This window comes from Mus musculus, chromosome X (assembly GCF_000001635.26).
Source record: "Mus musculus strain C57BL/6J chromosome X, GRCm38.p6 C57BL/6J".
Taxonomy (NCBI): Eukaryota; Metazoa; Chordata; class Mammalia; order Rodentia; family Muridae; genus Mus; species Mus musculus.
In genome coordinates this window covers 52985969-53007370 of record NC_000086.7, presented here as the reverse complement: position 1 = coordinate 53007370, position 21402 = coordinate 52985969, and the positions used below count along the sequence as shown (strand labels likewise).

The 21402-nt window shown below is 39.7% G+C and overlaps 1 protein-coding gene across 1 annotated transcript in view; it reads right to left on the bottom strand.

Annotated features, from left to right (window-relative positions):
- The window catches only part of Hprt (hypoxanthine guanine phosphoribosyl transferase), a 33583-nt gene extending 14290 nt beyond the window's left edge, over positions 1 to 19293 (bottom strand). Inside the window, exons 1-3 of the mRNA NM_013556.2 lie at positions 19121 to 19293; positions 8174 to 8280; positions 5100 to 5283 (exon numbers count right to left, since the gene is read on the bottom strand). Of these exons, the coding sequence (NP_038584.2) occupies positions 5100 to 5283; positions 8174 to 8280; positions 19121 to 19147 (318 nt within the window). The 5' untranslated portion in view covers positions 19148 to 19293. The remainder of the gene's footprint in view (positions 1 to 5099; positions 5284 to 8173; positions 8281 to 19120) is intronic.
- Positions 19294 to 21402: the final 2109 nt, after the last annotated feature.

Here is a 21402-nt window from a genome sequence, read left to right as displayed (position 1 = left end):
TCCAACTAAAAAGATCTGTAACCACTATTCCTAATGTAAATTCTGCTCAAAATAAGAACCTACCAGGTGGGACAGGAGAGAGATCAGAATTAATAGCACTTGCTGATCTTGCCAAGGACCTGGGTTCAGTTCCCAGCACCCACATGGCAGTTCATATGCCTATACCTCCAGTTTCAGGTGATCTGATCCCCTCTTCTGAGCTCAAATGTATCAGGCATCCATATGGTGTAAATACATATATGCTGGCATTCACACATACACATGAAGCAAGATAAACAAATCTCTTTAAAAAAAAGAACTATTAGAATACAAATAGACAACTGATGGCCACCTGACAGATTCTACATGTGATTCTACTGTTCATTCATCCACATTTACAGCAATTAAGCCTGATAATACATTCAGGAGAAACAAATACTCAAGCTGCTGGTTAGATTACAGAAAGCAATATGACCTCTTTTGAAAAAATATAGTAATGCCTATTAAAATTATAAACATGCAAATTATTTTGATCTAACAATCCCATTTCCAAGAATCAGTGTTACAAAAATATCCACAAACATGCAAGGGAAACATTCAAAAATGTTCACTATATCAGGTAGTCATCAAAAACAAAACAAAAAAAAACCCAGCATGTCTTTAAAAGGGAATTACTTAAAGAAATTAATACACATAAATAATACTATGAAACTATTACAAAGAATGACACAATCTAATATATTCTTATGTGGATCAATACTAATTAGTAACACCAAGTAGCAGACAAATATACTACCTATAAAACTATTTTTATTCGGTATTCAAAACCCTATCTCAAAATTTTTTTTTAAAATGATAGCTCAGTTGGTAGAATGTTTACCTAGCATGTTTAAGGGGAGTGGAGAAGAACAAAATAAACAAAAAATACTACTAGTCCAAGCTGTAAACTAAATGTTGGCTTTTTAATTTAAACTAGTTTAGCCTAAAACTCAGAATTTCAAACACACACAACTGATTAATGACACAAAGAAAAAGAACTGTACAAAACCTGAACCTAGTTAAGATGGCATTACACTGAGTGCTACATAGTAATAACAAACCCTGATAAATACTGACACCTGCTGTAGAAAAATGGTATTACAGCCCAATGCCAAGTACTTCCTCTTTCAAAGGACAGACATAAGGAATAAATATCTAAGAATGCAAGTGTGATCCAAAGGCTATTGCTATAGGGTCCGAGGCAACAGAACTCCAAAGCACACAGAACACTTGCACGCTAAGATGTTCACGTTTCCACAGTCCCATTCAGTGTTTCAGCTTATGCTTCCCTGAAGTTTTTGTTAAGGAAACAGCTTCCTTTTAAAGGGACACTATAAAGAGAAAAAAAGTTTCATTTAATAGTTGTTATATGGGCTGGTGAAATGGATCAGTGGTTAAGAGCACCCGACTGCTCTTCCCAAGGTCCTTAGTTCAAATCCCAGCAACCACATGGTGGCTCACAACCACCCACAATGAGATCTGATGCCCTCTTCTGGTGTGTCTGAAGTCACCTACAGTGAGTGTACTTATGTATAACAATAAATAAATCTTTGGGCCAGAACAAGCAGGGCCTGAGTGAGCAGAGTTGCCTGGAACAAGCAGAGGTCTTAAAAATTCAATTCTCAACAACCACATGAAGGCTCACAACCATCTGTACAGCTACAGTATACTCACATCCTTCATTCAGGTGTCACTACTGTCAACTACCAAAAATCCCCAGAGGAGGCTGAAGGGGTGGTTCAGAGCAACGGCTTCCAGAAGACCCAGGTTCAATTTCCAGCATCCAGCATTTCAACAGTCTATAACTATATTCTAGGGGTCCAGACACCCTATTCTGCCCTCTGTGGACTTCAAGCACACATATGGTACACAGACATGTATACAGGCAAAACACTCACTTTATATATATTTTCCCCAGAAGCTCAGGTTTCTATAAATACAGCCGTAATGTTTCTTTCTACTTTGTCTACCTCTTAGAGTCTAGATGGAAAAGTGGGAGTGACAAGAAAGAAGTTGTATTCCTATTTTTCCATCACTAGGATTTCTGGCAACCTCTAAATAGAAACAAGAGCTCAGGATTTAGAGCATATTTGCTTAGCATATTCACGACCTTAGATTCATCCAACACTCAAATAATTACAAACTTAAAAATAAAACTCAAAACATTACTTGTGGGTGGAGAGATGGCTCAGCGGTTAAGAGCACTGACTGCTCTTCCACAGGTCTTGAGCAACCACATGGTGGCTCACAAACATATGTAATGATATCTGACGCCCTCTTCTGGTGAGTCTGAAGACAGCTACAGTGTACTTACATATAATAATAAATAAATCTTTGGGTTGGAGCAAGCTGGGCCGGAACAAACAGAGGTCCTGAGTTCAATTCCCAGCAACCACAGGATGGTTCACAATCATCTGTACAGCTACAGTGTACTCATATACATAAAATAAAATAAATCTTTTAAAAACCATTACTTGTTTACTAACAACCCTTTCTCTCAAGGTCTAGTTTTGTTCTTCGACGATTTTAGAATTTTATAAAATTGAAATAAAAGTCAAAATAGGACACATTTGTGTACTTATCAAATGTTTCATTTTTCTGAAAGTTACAGAGCACTAGGGACAGAAAAAATGTCACCAAATATATAACACTATATTTCACTGTTTGAAGATGAACATTCATACTTTACTACCTCTGTAAACATCATAATTCATGGCACCATACAACTATAACTGGAGGTAGTTTCTTTCTTAAAAGCACACAAATACAGTGGTTTTAATTAGTGGACTTTTTCATTTAATAAAATAGATATTTGGACTCCTTAGGCTGTTTTGCACTTGGATTGTTAAATACCTCCTGGGCTAATACTGATTATGTAAGCTATAGTTGTATGTGGGGACATGTATATATAGAGAAAACTCTTAATATTCAAAATAAAAAGTGATGACAGGAGTTAGAGAGATGGTCCAACAGTTAAAAGTATGTGCTATTCTCATAGAGTACCCAGGCTCAGTTCCCAGCACCCACATGGTGACTCACAAACACCTGAAACTCCATTTCCAGGGGATCCCATGTATTCTTCTGGCCTCTGCAGACATGAGGCACTCAAGATGATCCATATACTCATGTGCACAAAAAAACCGCAGAAACATAAAATAAAATTATATCTATTTTTTAAAAAGTAGACTTTGGAAAGACAATCTTTTTTTTCTATAACTTTCTGCAGTTTTAATTTTAAAATAAATACATATTTTAACCAGGCAGTGATGGTGCACTCCTAGTGCTGGGATTGAAGGGGGGGAATCACTAAGTTCAAGGCTAGCCTGGTCTACATAGTGAGTTCCAGGACAGCTGGGACTGCACAGAGAGTCAAAGGATGGGAAGGGGGAAGGGGAAGAGGGGGAAGGGGGGAAGAGGGGAAAGGGGAAGGGGGGAAGAAGGGAAAGGGAAAAAGGGGAAAGGGGGAAAAAGGGGGAAGGGAAGGGAAGGGAAGGGAAGGGAAGGGAAGGGAAGGGAAGGGAAGGGAAGGGAAGGGAAGGGAAGGGAAGGAAAGGAAAGGAAGAAACAAACTATACCATCATAATTGTGAATGGTGAAGTTTTTACATATAAAGATGACATTTATTTTGTTTCATCATACTGTCAATACTCTAAATCATTTCAAACTCTGGCAAAGGTAAAGTGGTCCCAGGCCAAAAGTATTTTCTGATTTCCAAGAAATAATCATTAACCTTAATAATTAAGGCTTTGCTTCAAATAACTTAGGATTCCTCTCAGAGCAATTATCTCCAGTGAGAGTATTTGCCACCAGCATACACAGTTGAGAAAACATCAAGTCTCAATAGCAATTCTTTTTTTCTTAATTTTATGTGTATGGGGGTTTCTGCTGCAAGTTTGTTTCCTATGTGATTGCCAGGTGCCCTTGCAGGACAGAAGAGAGTGGCAGATCCCTGGGACTAAAGGGACAGACTCTGTGAGCCACTATGTAAGTGCTAGGAATTGAACCTGAGTCCTCTGAAGAGCAGCCAGTGCTTTTGACTAGTGAGCCACCTCACCAGGCCTAGAATTCTCTTAAGACTGAGCTATTTTTATATGTTTAGCAGTTTTACCTGCATGCCCATATACATGCAGCTTTACCACACAGATCCTCTGGAATTGGAGCTACAGATAATTGTAAGCCATCTTTGAGGTGCTAGTAACCAAACCCCAGTCCTCTACAAGTACTTGTGACTGCTGAGCCATCTCTCCGCCTCATTCAATAGCAATTCTTAGGCGTTTTTTTTTAAATATGAAAATACAGCTAGGTGTAGTGATACCTATACTTCCAGAACATGGGAGATTAAGACAGAAGGACTATTTGAGCCATGCAGTTTGAGATTAGCCTGCCCAGTGCCATGAAACAAATCAAAATCCAGATCAAAATAAGACAACAGAGAAACTGTACAACTTTTTTGTTGGTCATGAACTACAGTTACTATTCTGTGTTGTGATATGAAGTATCAGTGAAATAATAATAATAATAATAGCAACAACAACAATGATCATGGCCAGAAGTGGTAGCACCTGCCTGTAATCCCAGCTACTTGAGAAGCTGAGGCAAGTTGACTGAAATTTCTAGACCAGCCCACGTAATGAGTTCGAGGATAGTGTGAGCAAGTTAGTGAGAAAGGGTCTCAAATTAAAACTTTAAAAAAAATGCCAGGCAGTGGTGGTGCACGTCATTAATCTCAGCACTGGGAGGCAGAGGCAGGCAGATTTCTGAGTTCGAGGCCAGCCTGGTCTACAGAGTGAGTTCCAGGACAGCCAGGGCTACACAGAGAAACCTTGTCTCGAAAAAACAAAAAAAAAAAAAAAAATTAAAAATGACTAGGATGAATGAAGCTCGGTTATTACAGTACTTAGTTCCCTGGGTTCTACCCCAGCACAGAAAAATAAATATGTAATAATAGTAATTCCAACTATTACTATATATATTACATAATCAAGTAAGTTGATTATGTAGCATAGTTTGCACAAGTTTAAAAAAATATAGATAAAACTAGAATGGCCCTATTTTTTTAATTATAAGTTAATTATACTTACACAGTAGCTCTTCAGTCTGATAAAATCTACAGTCATAGGAATGGATCTATCACTATTTCTATTCAGTGCTTTAATGTAATCCAGCAGGTCAGCAAAGAACTTATAGCCCCCCTTGAGCACACAGAGGGCCACAATGTGATGGCCTCCCATCTCCTTCATGACATCTCGAGCAAGTCTTTCAGTCCTATAGAAATAAAATCAGGAATTAAAAAGAAGATTCTGAATATTTATCTTTTATAACAAATACTTCTTACACATTAAACTTTTACAGGACACATTCCTTGTCTCTATGAAGGGAATTCTTACTTCATAAAGCAATATTTTGCAGAAGTGGAGACTATTTTTCATATACCAAAGGTAAGATTTTGGGGCATGAGGAAAGATTAAAGAGAATCCCTCTAAATAGCCCAGGCTGGACTGTAATCATAATCCTTGTCTCTACTTGCCTGTGCTGAGATTACAGATATACACCAACACACCAGCTCAACCAAAATTAAAACCAGATACCTTTCAGAACAAGAAACATGCCAAGCATGATGGTGTGTCTCATGAGCTGAAGGACAGCCTGGACTACAGAGTAAGTATTAGATCCCTTAGGGCTACATAACAAGATCCTGCTGAGGAGGAGAGGGGAGGGGAGGGGAGAGGAGAGTACACTATAACATCTATCATAAAATTTAAAGATACAAATAAAAACAAGCTTACTAGATTGGCAAATTTTGGTTAAATTTTATTTCTCAAATATAAAATACTAGAAGAGCCTAAAGAAAAATGAACTCTCACATAACGTTGGAAGTATAAAATGATGTAACTTGTTGGAGGACAATTTGACAGTTCAGAAGCATCCACTAAGCACCATTTCCTTGACCAGTGATTTTTACTTGTCTAAAGCTGAGCAAGTGTCAAAATGTGTATTTAAGATTCATTCCCTCTAATATACTCTACTAAGTACAAAATAATGAAGATCTGGTTAAATCAGTTATGGCACATCTATGAATAGAATAGCCTATAATCTTTAAAATAAATGTAGGGGGCTACAGAGATGGCTCAGAGGTTAAGAGCACTGACTGCTCTTCCAGAGGCCCTGAGTTCAATCCCCAGCAACCACATGGTGGCTCACAACTATGTATGATGAGATCTGGTGCCCTCTTCTGGCATGCAGATGTACATGCAGGCAGAGTGCTGTATACATAAATAAATCTTTTAAAAAATAAAAGTAAATGTAGGCGAATTGGGATGTAGCTCAGCTGGTAGAGAACATGTCTAGTAACACATAGGAGGTCCTGAGTTCTACTCTCACAACTGTGCAAACTGGCCATGATGGCACACCAGGAGTTGAAGTAGCAGGTTCAGAAGCTCAGACCATCCTTAGCTACACACTGACTTAGAAGCCAGTCTAAGCTATTTGATACCCTATTTCAAAAACAAAGTAACATGTAGGGCTGGGCACAGTAGCACATACCTGTAATCTCCACATATGAGAGCCTTTCAGGGGGACTGCTGAGTTGAGGCCAGTCTGGGCTATACAGAACGTTCCAAGCCAGACTGAGCTAAACAGTGAGACCCTCTCAAATAGCAAATACTTCATACACACACACACACACACACACATATATATATATATATATATACCCTGATGGTAAAGTAATTTTTTAAAGATTTATTTCATGTATATGAGTACACTGTCACTGTCTTCAGACACACCATAAGAGTGGATCAGATCCCATTACAGATGGTTGTGAGCCACCATGTGGTTGCTGGGAATTGAACTCAGGACCTCTGGAAGAGCAGTCAGTGCTCCTAACTGCTGAGACATCTCTGTAGCCCCGTAAAGTAATTTTTAAAAGATAAAAAACATGATAGCTCTAGATGTATTAATATGAAAAAGTCCATAAATTTTAGTACTATATGACAATATGTAACTTGTGTGTGTGTGTGTGTGTGTGTGTGTGTGTGTGTGTGTGCGCATATACTTTACGTACAGTGTATTTGAATTGGTATTGTCTACGTAGAAAATATGTATGGTAAGCTGAGAAAACAGAAGAATAATCTTATACAGCCTCGATGGACAACGAGAGCCAATTCTTCTAACCTCTCTTCAAGAATGTTGATTTACTTACTATGGATTCCCACTAGTTATGTCTAAAACTAGGTAATTAATTAGTAAGGCTTCCTTTCTCTCTCCTCTCTCTGTCTGTGTGTGTGTGTGAGAGAGAGAGAGGGAGGGGAGAGAGAAAGAGGAGGCGAGAGGGGGGAAAGAGGAGGAGGAGGAGGAGGGAGGGAGAGGGAGAGAGAGAGAGAGAGAGAGAGAGAGAGAGAGAGAGAAAGAGAAACGAACTTTAAAAGTAGAAAGCCTTAGGGCTAGAAAGATAGTTTATCAGTTAAGATCCTTACTGTTTTTGCAGAGGACCTAAAGTTCAGTTCCCAGCACCCATACACAGTGGTTCACAATGGTCTGTAACTCCAGTTCCAGGGAATCCATCACAATTCTGACATCCTGGAATACATATGCTTCACATACATACATGCAGGCACTCACACATACAAGTAAAAAATAGAAAACATTTATTCTAATAAGTTGGCTTAGCTTATATTCAAACATCAACTACTCAACAGTTGCTAAGTTAGAATTAATACAAGAAAAAAAACCCTTTGGCTGGAGAGGTGGCTTGGCGGGTGAGAGCACTTGGGCACGCATCAGGCCCTAAGTTCAGATCCCCCAGTACCCATATAAAAACCAGATGTGGTTGCACCTGCTTGTAACGTCAGCACTGGGGGGCAGAGACAAGCAGATCCCTGGGTCTTGCTAGCCAGGCAGCCTAGCCAAATCAGTATGTATGCCCCAGGTTCAGCAAGAGACACTGATTCAAGGGAATAAGAGAGCAACAGAGTAGGACACCTAATGTCCTTCTCTGGATTCCATGTACATGCAATACACTTCACATATATATCACACATGCCTCTCCTCTCTCTCTTACACACACACACACACACACACACACACACACACACACACACACACACACACCACACACACACCCTCTAAAAATAACTTCAATCGAGGTCTTACTAACCTGTCCATAATCAGTCCATGAGGAATAAACACTTTTTCCAAATCCTCGGCATAATGATTAGGTATACAAAACAAATCTAGGTCATAACCTGGTTCATCATCGCTAATCTGCAAAAGAAAGACAGCTGTTTCAAAGTGGAGCATTATAAGATATCAACATTTAATTACGTTTAGATAATAAGTCTTAGTTTAACAGAGGAATTTAGCTACAAGAGGGTATGTAGAGCAGTTAAATGTTACCGTTTTGTAATAGATTATACTTCTCTAAGAAAGCCATGCTGCGTCTTACTGCTGAATAGAGTCAAGAATGAAAAGTAAAACATGACACAAAATTTCCTTTGAAGCACAAAGAGAAAAAGAAAAATATTAAAGAGGTATGAAAAATGTGGCAAAAATAAATATTTTAGGCATGAAAGATTAGTATATACACTTTATTTTTGGTTTTTTGAGGCAGGATTTCTCTGTATAGCTCTGGCTGTCCTGGAACTCACTCTGTAGACCAGGCTGGCCTCGAACTCAGAAATCCACCTGCCTCTGCTCCCAAGTGCTGGGATTAAAGGCGTGCGCCACCACTCCCGGCTCTACACTTTCTACTCTTATACATTTTAAGAACTTTTGAACCATTTTTTGTGTGTGCATGTGTTTATGGGTGTGTATATATATTTATATGCAGGTACATGTGCATACGTATGGAGTTCAGAGATTGAAATTGGGTCTAAAAAATTCACTTCTTATGTTTTGAGACTGAGTCTCTCATTGAACCTAGTTAACCAAATTTGCTAGTCTAGCTTGCCAGGAAGCCCAGGGGTCTCCCTGTCTCTGTCTTCTCCATGCTGGGGTTACAAACGCAGGTCCTGAAGATGACATGGCAGACACTTTACAGAATGGGCCATCTCCCCAATCCCCTAAAATATGTTTTAACACAGTATATTCTAGTAAGTTAAATAAAATATCACGGGGCTGGTGAGATGGCTCAACGGTTAAGAGCACTGACTGTTCTTCCAGAGGTCCTGAGTTCAAATCCCAGCAACCACATGGTGACTCACAACCATCTGTAACGAGATCTGATGCCCTCTTCTGGTGTGTCTGAAGACAGATACAGTGTACCTACATGTAATAAATAAATAAATCTTAATAAATAAATATCACACAGAATAAAAATAAAAACTGGTATTAACCATCTAAATTCTCTAAATTCTCAGAATCCACCCCCCTGTGTGTGTGTGTGTGTGTGTGTGTGTGTGTGTGTGTGTGTGTGTGTGTGTAGGTCACCAAAAAAAACTGATCCTTTACAAACTCAAACTTAGAAGTCTGAGATGGTTACAACTTACTAATAAGATAATTTTACAGAAGATATTCCAAAATTGTTTTGCATTGTATAATATTGGTTATATTAGTATGCCCAGAGCCCAGCATACAAAACATTTAATAGCATTAATTAGGGTTATGGTACTTTGGGGGTAAAATATATTATGTTAGTTTTATAAATATACATGCACCTGTACACACAGAAAAAAGTACAGCAAAATCATTAAAGCAAGCTAAATATGCTGGACATCCCTACTAACCCAGTACTTGGGAAGATGAGGTAGAAGTTCCTGAATTTTAGGCCAGCAAGGGTTACTAAGTGAATCCCAAGCCATCTAGGAGCTACCAAGACCCTGTCTTTAAAAGTATCCCCAAACTCCAAATCATAAAAGCCATTTGACAGTGAATTATAGTGAGATATGGGGGGCGGGGGGGTGTCATGGATCCTAAACTGGCCTAAAACTCACTATGCAGTTGACCTTCAACTTCTGAAGCTTCTCCTTCTTTTAGATTATGAGCATGAGTATATCACACCCAGTTTATGCGATGCTAGGTGTCAAACCCAGGGTTTCATGCATACCGGGCAAGCACTCCAGCAACCAAGCTCATCTCCAGCCCTCTTTACACTAAAAGCAAAACAAAAACTAAACTACAAGAAAAGCTTAAAAGATCATAAGTTAATCTATTAATCAAAACTTAATGAGAGGGGCTGGAGAGATGGCTCAGCGGGTAAGAACACTGACTGCTCTTCCGAAGGTCCTGAGTTCAAATCCCAGCAACCTCACGGTGGCTCACAATCATCTGGAATGAGATCTGATGCCCCCTTCTGGTGTGTCTGAAGACAGCCAACAGTGTACTTATCTATAATAATAAATAAAAATCTTTTTAAAAAAACTTATTGAGAGAAATAAGCCAGGAAGAATTAGACTACTCAATCTTACATGACATTCCCAACTTTTAAGCCCCATCTAAGAAGCAGCAGTCCCTGGCACGGTGTTGTAAGAACTAAAGCATCAAGCTGCACATGGTGTCACACATCTCTAATGCCAGCACTCGGGTACAAAGGCAGGGATAATCACGAGTTAAAGGCCAAGGTGACCTACATAGAGAGCTCCTGCCCCCATCCCAAAAAATCCTCTAAACCGAATAGACTACAAGACCTGGTTGTCTACGCTCTGGCAGTTTTCAAGGAATATTGGCCAAATCATAACTAAATTTCATCATATCTGTGAATTCATACAGAGTTCTTCCTTTCAGTTAACGTTTTATTAGGTGCTTTCGTCACAAGTGGTTTGACTTTGAAAAAAATTAAAATTACATAAGTTTACGTTCTTTGCAGAATTCACTTGCCATTGTTTTTGAGATGGAATTGCATTGCATAGCTCATGCTGGTTTCAAACTCACAACCCTTCTTCTACTTTCCAAGTACTGGGACTGTCAACACCCAGCTCAGAATTCAGATATATTTTGAGGTTTCTCCCAGAGAAAAAAATTAAAAGTTGTATAGTCTGTCTGTCTCTCTGTTTAGTCACAAAAGGTCTATTTTGAGCTCAATGTTTGATAGAATTTTATTTATTTTTAGGTCTGTTCACAAGAACCTGCAGCATGCAGAATACTGATTTATTCTTAAATACACATGTATTTTTTTTCATAATCAGAAAAATTTGTGAAACATTATGGCAATTTCTTTAAAAAATTAGAGAGCTAAAAAAACCTGCTTAACATTCACTTAATATTTATATTAGGACATTTAGTAACAAAAATAGAAATTGGGCATTTGTATCATACAAAGGAATATTCAAAGAGTATTTTACAAAAAAAGCATTTTTGTAAGTTCTATAAAGCAAATTTTAGTTCATGTTTTGGGGAAAGATGACAGACTGCTCAATTTTATAAGATAACAACAATAAATATTCAGGCCAGGCTCATGAGAACTTATGTACTACCTGACAAAAATAAAGCTGGATTATTTCAAAGTACCTTAGAATCAAAATTAGAATACCACAATGACTTTCCTGAGGCATTCTCATACCCTCTGCCCACTCACTCTGTTTCTGCCTTAAGCCTATCACACCCAGGTTTCATCAGACTACTGCACCTACTAAAATAGCTCAATGCCTGGTTACAGGTTCTACAGGTAACCTACCTAAGAACTTCAAAGACTGTTTCAATTAAAGACAAATCCAATGTGAACTCTGCCAAGTTCATCCCAGTCTTTTTATGTGTGTTTGAGACAGGGTCTTACTATGTAACTCTAGCTGTACTGGAACTAGCTATATAGATTAGGTTGGCCTCAAACTTGCTATGATCTTCCTCCCTCTGCCTCTGAGTGCTGGGATTACAGATGTGCACCCAAGTAGTCTAAGAATACAAACATCAGGAATTACTCAAAAATAGGAATTCTATTTCCATCAACACACCAATGCAAAAGTCTTGATTTCTAATTAAAACAAATTCATATCTGAGAATTTTTGTTTTGTTCCTCTGAAATGCTTATAGTTATTTTAACATTAAAAAATTTGTTTCTGATTTCAGATTGCCTTGGCTCTGCAGTACACCATAAACTTAATCTCACGACATAGTCTAAGCTATCCTCAAACCCGGGGCAATCTTTCTGCCTCGGCTTCTCATATGATGGGTTTATGGGTATGAACCATCATACCCAGTTTATTAAAGCCATATCAACATAATTCTTCTCCAAAATGCAAAAAGTCTTACAACTCTTCACTTGAGATTGTGTGTGTGTGTGTGTGTGTGTGTGTGTGTGTATTTATGTGGTCATGCATGTGTGAACACAGGTGCACAGATGTGACGGTCACATTTCTGTCCATTCTAAAACTTTGAACATGCTGATTACTAGTCATAAAATTCAAAACAATTTTTCTACTATCTATTATTCTCTCTCACACACACACCCTTTCCTGTCTCAACACTATGTGACCCGGGCTGGCTTGGAACTCTTCCTGTCCTTGTTGGGGATTTTTTGTTTTGTTTTGGAGGGTTTTTCGAGACAGGGTTTCTCTGTATAGCCCTGGCTGTCCTAGAACTCACTCTGTAGACCGGGCTGGCCTCGAACTCAGAAATCTGCCTGCCTCTGCCTCCCAAGTGCTGGGTTCAAAGGCATGCACCACCACTGCCTGGTACTATACAACTCTTAATTCACAATAGTTTTCTTCTCTGAGACAGTCTCATGAGCTCAGGCTGGCTTTGAACTCACTATGTAGCTGAACCTTCTCCCCCTGTCTCCCAAGTAGTCATTTTAGGACTCACTTCCATTTAATGGAGTCTTGTTTGGGCTCATGAACAATGTTATATTTTACTATAAAGAGACTTAAACAATCCAAATTGTAGACAATAACCTGACATTCCAAAGGTCGTATTAGCTTAGGTTCATTTCCTTTTTCATATTATTTCTGATAATGTACCTGTGTAACAGGAAATTTTATGTGTAAATCACAAGGATTGTCTTTCATGTGATTGCCATTATTACAAATGTGCACATTTTATAATAGGGATTTGTGCTGGGCATGGTGGCACATACCTATAAACTCAGCATTTAGAAGTCTGAGACAGAAAACTACTAGTTCTTGGCTACACAGTGAGACACTAGCTTAATTCAAATATATTAAAATTTTTCAAAAACAAATAAAACTTTTTAAAAAAAATCTCAAAAAAAGCAGATGATAAGCTATCCTTGAGATAATTTATATTATGTCTGGATATGATTAAACAAAAATTATAATTTATTGATAGATACTCCTAAATATGAAAACAACTTAAAATGGTACTATGTTCATTTTCTTTTTTTTTATCAGTCCTACAAATAACATACATAGAGTATTTGTTTCCTTTCCAAGGGTTAAAGCTATAAGAAAAATTAAAATAAGGTAGTAGACTACTCAGCCCAGGAATAAGTTATAACCACTCTAGGCAAGTAGGCCTGTAACTACCATATCTGTAAGGACATGAATTAAAAAAAAAAATCTTGCCGGGCGGTGGTAGCACACGCCTTTAATCCCAGGACTCGGGAAGTAGAGGCAGGTGGATTTCTGAGTTCGAGGCCAGCCTGGTCTACAGAGTGAGTTCCAGGACAGCCAGGGCTATAAAGAGAAACCCGGTCTTGAAAAACCAAAAAAAAAAAAAAAAAAAAAATCTTTCCCTTTACTAATATGCATAGTAGAATCATAGATATTTTGACACTAAACAGCAAGAAAAAACTGAAAGTAGTTTTCAAAGCAATTTGAAGTGTCTGAATTCCTACTAGTAACAAATTATTTAAATGGTAGTTATTTTGGTAGTCCTCAACAGGAAAATAACAAGTGTATCTCAATATTACTATTACTGGTAGTAATTAACACTTCTATGTGATCTATCAATGTTAGTAAATCCACCTAACATAAAATTACAGAAAGACAGAACAAACACAATTTCAATACCCCTTTACTATAGGGGAGAAAAATGACATGGACCATTGTTTAATCTAATTAATTATGGAATAAAACACATTCCACTGGGAATAGGGTGATACACCTGTAGTCCTAAGTACCTGGAAAATTAAGGCAGGGCTAGCCTGGGCAACACAGCCAGATCCCATCTCAGGCTGCTGAGACGGTAGGGTGGATAAAAGAACTTGCTGCCAAACTTAATCTGAATTTAATCCTAAGGATCTACATCAGAGAATTACAGAATCAACTAAGGCAAGTTAGTCAGGAGACTAAGGCAGGAGGATTCCAGGTTTGAGAAATTTCTCTTGGTCCCACCCCTAGACAAAGAACTACAGGCAACCAATGACAACTGTGAGAAGAATTAGTCACGCCCAGGAAGAGCTCCCTTTTTGGCTATCCATTGCGGAGTGAGCAACCTTGAACCCATTTACACACAAACAAGTATATGTGCACATACATACATACATACATACATACATACATACACATGTGTAGGTAACAATGATAATCAAAGAAAAAGATTCTAGGGTGGGCAAATGGGAAGAACTGGAGGGAGAAAAGGGAAGGGGAAAATGATATAATTCCATTTAATTTGTCAAGTGTTGTGACTCATAGCATACCTTGAATCCTAGCACTTGGAAGGCAGAGGCAGGCAGATTTCTGAGTTCGAGGCCAGCCTGGTCTACAGAGTGAGTTCAAGGACTGCCAGGGCTATACAGAGAAACCCTGTCTTGAAAAACCAAAAAGAAAAAAAAGGAAAAGAAATTTAAAAAAAAACTGTAAAGGTCTCTGAACTACCAATTGCACAAAAATAAAAAAGTGAAAATTCAATTCATGATAGTCATTAATAAAATAAGTTAGCTGTTTTTTCTTTCATCTAAAATTTACAAAGTAAAAAAAAAAAAAAACTACAAGACTAGGCATAGCAGTCTATGCTCATAATCCCAACACTTAAGAGACTAAAACGGATTCCCAGTCTGAGACAAGCCTGGCCTATATAAAGAAAATATATCCCAGACTAAATAAAGTAAACTAATCCCTCACAAAAAGAACCCCACCCAAAACAATAATAAAACTGTAAGGCATCTTTTTTCTGATATAATTAAGTCTTTTTCCCACCTGCTACAATAATCCAGATTATTTTTATCCAAATAAGATAGACATATAACAGAGGTAACAAGAGTATAAAATTTACATAAAGAAACCTCTAAGAGGGACTATTCCCATTTTTTGGTGATCAAAATAATTCATTTTGGTCTTATTTATAAATGGATGTTATTTTAGACACCATTGATAATAATAAAATAGTGTTAGGCAAAAACTACAATATTTAACCAATTCTGAGAGAAAAAAAAAACCATGGGCTAGAAAGACGGCTCAATGGTTAGGAGTACTTAGACTGCCTGGTTAGGCCTCCGTGGGAGACCTGCTGGGACTAGATGCCCAGAGTGGGGTATGAGCAAAGTGGGGGCTCCCCTTCTCTGAGGGAGGGGGAGGGATTTGTAAGGATGGTAGGGTAGGACTGGGGAGAGAGGAGGGAGGGTGATCAGGACATAAAGTGAATTAAAAAGAATTAATTTTATAAAAGTACTTGCTCTTGCAGGGGATCTAGATTTAGTTCCCCAAACCCACGTGGAGGCTCACAATAGTCTGTAACTCCAGTTCCAGGAGATGAAATGCCTTCTTCTGACATCCACAGACATCCTAATGGTACACACACACATATAATGCAGGCAAAACACTCATACACATAACAAGAAATCTTTAAAAACTGAAAAAAATTAGCAGATAGATAAAGGTATAGCTTAATGGTGAAACATGCTTATTAGCACAAGACCTCAAGTTAGATCACCAAAACACAGATTCACTTTCATTAGCATACCAAGCATGGTAGAATGTGTCTCTTATTCTCACAAAGTGAGTTAGGAGACCAGCCTAAAACTACAGAGTATGTATCTCAAAAAAATCATCTGAGCCAAGGGTGGTGGCTCATGATTGTAACTCTAGCACATGGAAGACTAAGGCAGAAGGACTGTTAGTTTAAGGCCAGCAGGCCACATTAATTTACAGAGTGTGTCTTTGTCTCAAGACACTATAAATTTTGAAAAATTCATTAACAAGGTTTAAGTTCAGTTAGTATATTATACTTTCATCTGGGCTATTTTGAAGTTCAAGTGTATACCATATAAAACATATCTGATGTTTCACATTAGTTTGTAAGAAGCCAGAAGCCTTTTCTAGACTGATAGTTACAAGCAGCACGTTTTTGTAGCTCTCAAGCATATCTAGGGGCCCATTTCATGAAAGTAATGTAGCTTATATTTACTTCCTCTACCTTGTATCACCCCAGTCATGTTCATCTACACAAGGGGCACTTATTATGTAACTTATTGGTATTAGGTAAAGTCCACAAAACATTTGTCATTGCTGAAGACAGAACAAGTATTTCATAAACATTCACTGTAGCTCCTAACAAGTCTACTGGTTAAGGGTAGAATCTGGGGCCAGATTAACAGGTTCAAATGTGGTAGCACTGACTGATATGGGCAAGTTATTTACCTTGTCTGTGTAATTTTTTTAAAAGATGGAGTCAAGTAGGGGTTGAAGGATGGCTCAGAGTACGTATTGTTCTTCAGGGGACCTAGGTTTTTGCTATCCTAGTTTTTTTGTTATTCCAGATGAATCTGCCGATTGCCCTTTCTAATTCGTTGAAGAATTGAGTTGGAATTTTGATGGGGATTGCATTGAATCTGTAGATTGCTTTTGGCAAGATAGCCATTTTTACTATATTGATCCTGCCAATCCATGAGCATAACCCCTATGGCAGCTCTTTTGGACTCCAAAGCAAGCACATGGCATACATGCATACATATAGGCAAAGCAGCCATATACAGGAAAAAAAATAGAAATAAAAGAAGTCAAATCTGCTAACGGGCTTAGAAGAGCAAGCAGCATGTAGTAAGCACTTTTTAAGTGTTTGTTATTCCTAGCATGCAGACAATTTAGGGGAAGGAAGCAAAAAAAAAAAAAAAAAGGAACAGGAATTTACAAACTAAAAATACTGTGAATTTCTTAATGTTCAAACAAAACTAAGAATAGCCACTTCTAGCACAAAGAACTAATTAACTCTACACTGAACAAGTACCATATCTCCAAGCTTAAAAGCAGCCATATCCGAATAAAAGTAGCACCTACTACATTATCTACTGAATCCTACCATAGTATTTATTTGCATAGACCTCAGACACAGACCAAGAATTGAGACAGAACTCCATTTTCTAAAATGTATCCTTGCTTCTGGTGCTGGTGATCAAAACTAGGGTTTAGTACATAATTGAGGGGAGCTCTCTACCCTCTTAATAACTTGTGTCTGATAATGTGAACATGCCCTTTGTTACAGGATTATTTTGAAAACTAATAAGGATAGATATATGTAAACAAAATGATGGCTATTATGCTATTCCCACTCAGGGACTATATAAGTGTTGTTTATTATCTTACAGTCCTTTTAACAATACCAGCAGCCAGCATCTCAGGTGTAAGAAAAATGTACAACCTGGTGATAGCATATGCTTGCTTGTAATTCCCACACTGAGGTAGAAGCAAGATGGCTGAAAGTTCAAGGCCTGGTCTACTTAGGGCAATGGTTGCACAGGAAGAAATGTCTGAAAAGGAAGCTTCAGTCTAGGTGAAGATACTGAAGGCCACATAGAACATATTCTAAGCAAGCAGGATTCTGGGTCATTAAGAACACAGTGGTTTTGCCTTAAGCCACAATATCTAATACACTATGAGAGAACACCTTTTTAAGGGCTCAAATGGTTATTAATTCACCCAACAAACTATTAGTGAAAACTTGCCACAAACCAGACATTGTGCTATACCTAAAGCTGAGGCTTGTTTAGGGGCCTGGCTTTTGGCCCAGTAGAGTAGAGAGCTTGCTTACCCAGTAGAACAAGGGTTCATTCCCTAAAATGAATTTTTAAAAAACCAGCAAGACTCAGTGATGCAACATTTGGGAGGCAAGAGTCAGGATGACTGTCACAAGTTCATGGCCAGCTTGATGGTCTACATTACCAATTACAGACCAGACAGAGCTACATAGTAAGACCCTGCCTGAAAACATCAAGATAAAGTACGTGTGAGTGGGAAAGTCAACCAACAAGTAACCAGATACCTGCTAAATCTGTAGTATATAAAGCATAATATGACATTTAAGGAGTACCAGAGGCAAGAATAAGAATAGAGCAGGCTAAAGTCGTTAATCAGAAGCAGGAGCTATGGGATGTTCTAGCAAGCATGATCAGCAAGGTTATGGCGTTGGGATTGATAGGGGAGACAGAGCTTGGCAGGTTAGAAAAAATTGAGCCAATGGGAGAAAAGGCAGGATATCTGAAGATGAGTGTGGAAAAAAGTCATCCAACGTAACAACCAAATCCATACTTTTTTTTTTTTTTAAATTCCCACAGCATCCAAGGGCATGGGCTCCCAAGTCAAGTGTATCTGAAGCCAAAGCCCATTATTCTGGGCCATGGGGGGGTAAAAAAACAAAACAAAACAAAACAAAAAACGAGCCGCCTTTCCACTCTTCAGGTGGAAAATAGGCGTGATTTTCACTGCCTGGGCCGCAGCGCTGATTCAACGGAGTGATTGCGCATTCCCACAAATATGAATTATGGCATCTGCAGAATTAGGGGCAAAGTCCAGGCCTGAACATGCCCTCTCATGCGGTCGTCTTGGGAACCGAAGCTCCTTCTAGAGGTGTTCCCTGGCCGCCAAACCCCAAACTTGTAGAGCTGGGCCTCTCCCAGGAGAGCTCCCCCGCCCTCCCCGCGCCTGATCCTTCCTGAAGCCGCCCTCCGCCGCTTGCCACCGCGCGCGTCCGCCGGCCGCACATGTCAAGTCCAACGCCATTGCCACCTTCCTGGTCCACACGCAGCCTGCCCTCTCTCTCTGTCGGGGCTCACTGGAGGGGCATCCCCACCCCCGAACCCCGCCATCCCGTCCTGCCCGCCGCCCTCATGGGGCATCTAGCCAGACTCCAGGAATCCCTGACCGCCCCCGCCATCAAAGAGTCCCGGCCGCCCCAGCGCCCAGAGCGGGCCTCGGGAGCCTCAGGGCTCCGGCCTGCGTCACTGTGCCACCGGGCGCATGGGGCCCGGCTGTGGGGCTCTGCTGGAGTCCCCTTGGCTCACCACGACGCTGGGACTGCGGGTCGGCATGACGGGACCGGTCGGCTCGCGGCAAAAAGCGGTCTGAGGAGGAAGCCGGCGGAGGAGGTGCTACCGCTCCGGAAAGCAGTGAGGTAAGCCCAACGCTCTCCCTCGCCGCCTCAGCAATGGCTCAGAAACGCTGCCGGCCAGGCTCCGCCCCTCGGCCCGCCCTCTCGGCCCGCCCAGGCTCCGTCCCCGGAGGCTCCGCTGGGCGTTCTCCCGCGCGCGCGCCACCAAAGGCAGTTCCGGAACTCTTATCTGACTAGGTGGGCCTGATAATTTTCTTTCTGAAGAAAATGGTACTGGCCATACCGCAGCCCCCAGGCCCTCTGTCGTCTCCCAGAGGATTCCCAGATAATCACTCCGCATTTTTCTCCCTCCTCATGAGTCTAAACAGCTCTAAATCATGATGTGATTCCTCAAGATTTAGGCCCAGTTCTTTCACAAATTTTTACTTAGTCATAAGATTTGAGATCCAGCCGGGCGGTGGTGGCGCACGCCTTTAATCCCAGCATTTAGGAGGCAGAGGCAGGCGGATTTCTGAGTTCAAGGCCAGTCTGGTCTACAAAGTGGAGTACCAATCCAAAAGGAAAAATAAACTACTTAGTAACCTTAGGAGAAATAGACCCTAAAATGCTTTTTGCCTTTACATAAAATGAGCATTTTAAGCCAAGTATGGTTTAAAAAAAAAAAAAAGGCTTTTATGCCCAGCTACCAAGAAAGGAGAATCACATACATATTCGACCTACCCAGACAATTAAGATCTTGCTTCAAAATAAAAATTGTTAAGGTGGAATAGGGATGGAGAAAGACATCTTGCACATGACTGCAACACACACAAAAGAAATGCTGATAGAGATTCATATATTACCAAATAAGATGCCATTTCTTACATGTTGATTTTAGTCAGGTGTGGCGACACATATGTGTAATCCCAGCACTACAGAGGTAGGAGAATTACAACTGTGAATTCCAGACGAGCCTGCATTACAAAGTGAGACCCTGGCTGAAAAACAACTAACTAACTAACTAACCAACGAACGAACAAACTGACTGACTAGTGTTTGAAAAAATAAAAGAGCCAGGAAGAGAGCAGAGCAGTAGTACATTTGGGCTCTAAGAGGCTCTGGGTTCAATCTTTTTTTTTTTTTTTTTTGGTTTTTTTTTGAGACAGGGTTTCTCTGTATAGCCCTGGCTGTCCTGGAACTCACTTTGTAGACCAGGCTGGCCTTGAACTCAGAAATCCGGCTGCCTCTGCCTCCCGAGTGCTGGGATTAAAGGCGTGTGCCACCGCGCCCGGCTTCTGGGTTCAATCTTATACAACAACAACAAAAAAAGAATGAATAAACAAATAAATAGATAAAGTAAGCATATTAACCGTACTTGATGGGAATATGGGGGAATTAAAGGATTGCACACATACATTTGAGCGAGCATACATATGGGACACAATATAAAAGTACACAATGTATGGGAACTGTGGCTGTTATTCATATTTATTTTTTTCTCCACAATTTCCTGCATGGAATTTGTTTTATATTTTGTTTACCTATTAGATATTTTTTAAGACAGGTCTGTTTTTTAAGACAGGTCCTTCTATAGCCCAAGCTGGCCACAAACTTACTTTGTTGCTGAGTATGGCCTGGAACCCCTGTTCCTCTTGTCTCCATCTCCCAAGTACTGGGATTATAGACATCTGACTATCCAATGTGAAATCAGAAAACAAAATCGTCCTCTATTTTCAAAAGCAGCCAGCAGTTGCTTGCCCCTAATGCTACTGTCAATATCTCCATTTGTATCTACCCAGCACCCATTACCATGTTTGACTATAGTCAGTGGCCACGCTTTTATTAAGGATACTAATATGAGAAATTTGATGGTAGATGTGGGGTTTTTTTTGTTTGTTTTATTGGTTTCGTTTGCTTTTGGTTGTTTTCTGAGACAGGGTCTCTCTGTGTAGCTCTGGCTGTCCTGAAACTCTCTCCCTAGACCGGACTGGCTTTGAACTCACAAAGATCTTCCTGCTGGGTGATGGGATTAAAGGCTTTTGCCAGCACTGCCCTCATCTTCTTAGACTTTAACAATGGATCATGGAGTTTTGTTCCTTTTGAGTGAGAGTCTTGCTTTCTAGTCTCAGTTGGCCTGGAATTTGCAACCTTCTTGCCTCACTGTATGGTGGGAAACACCCCACACAGTACAAGATGAAAGAAGTTATGGTTTTTTGAAAAGTAAACAAGCTGATCTACAAAGCACTTTATTCAGAT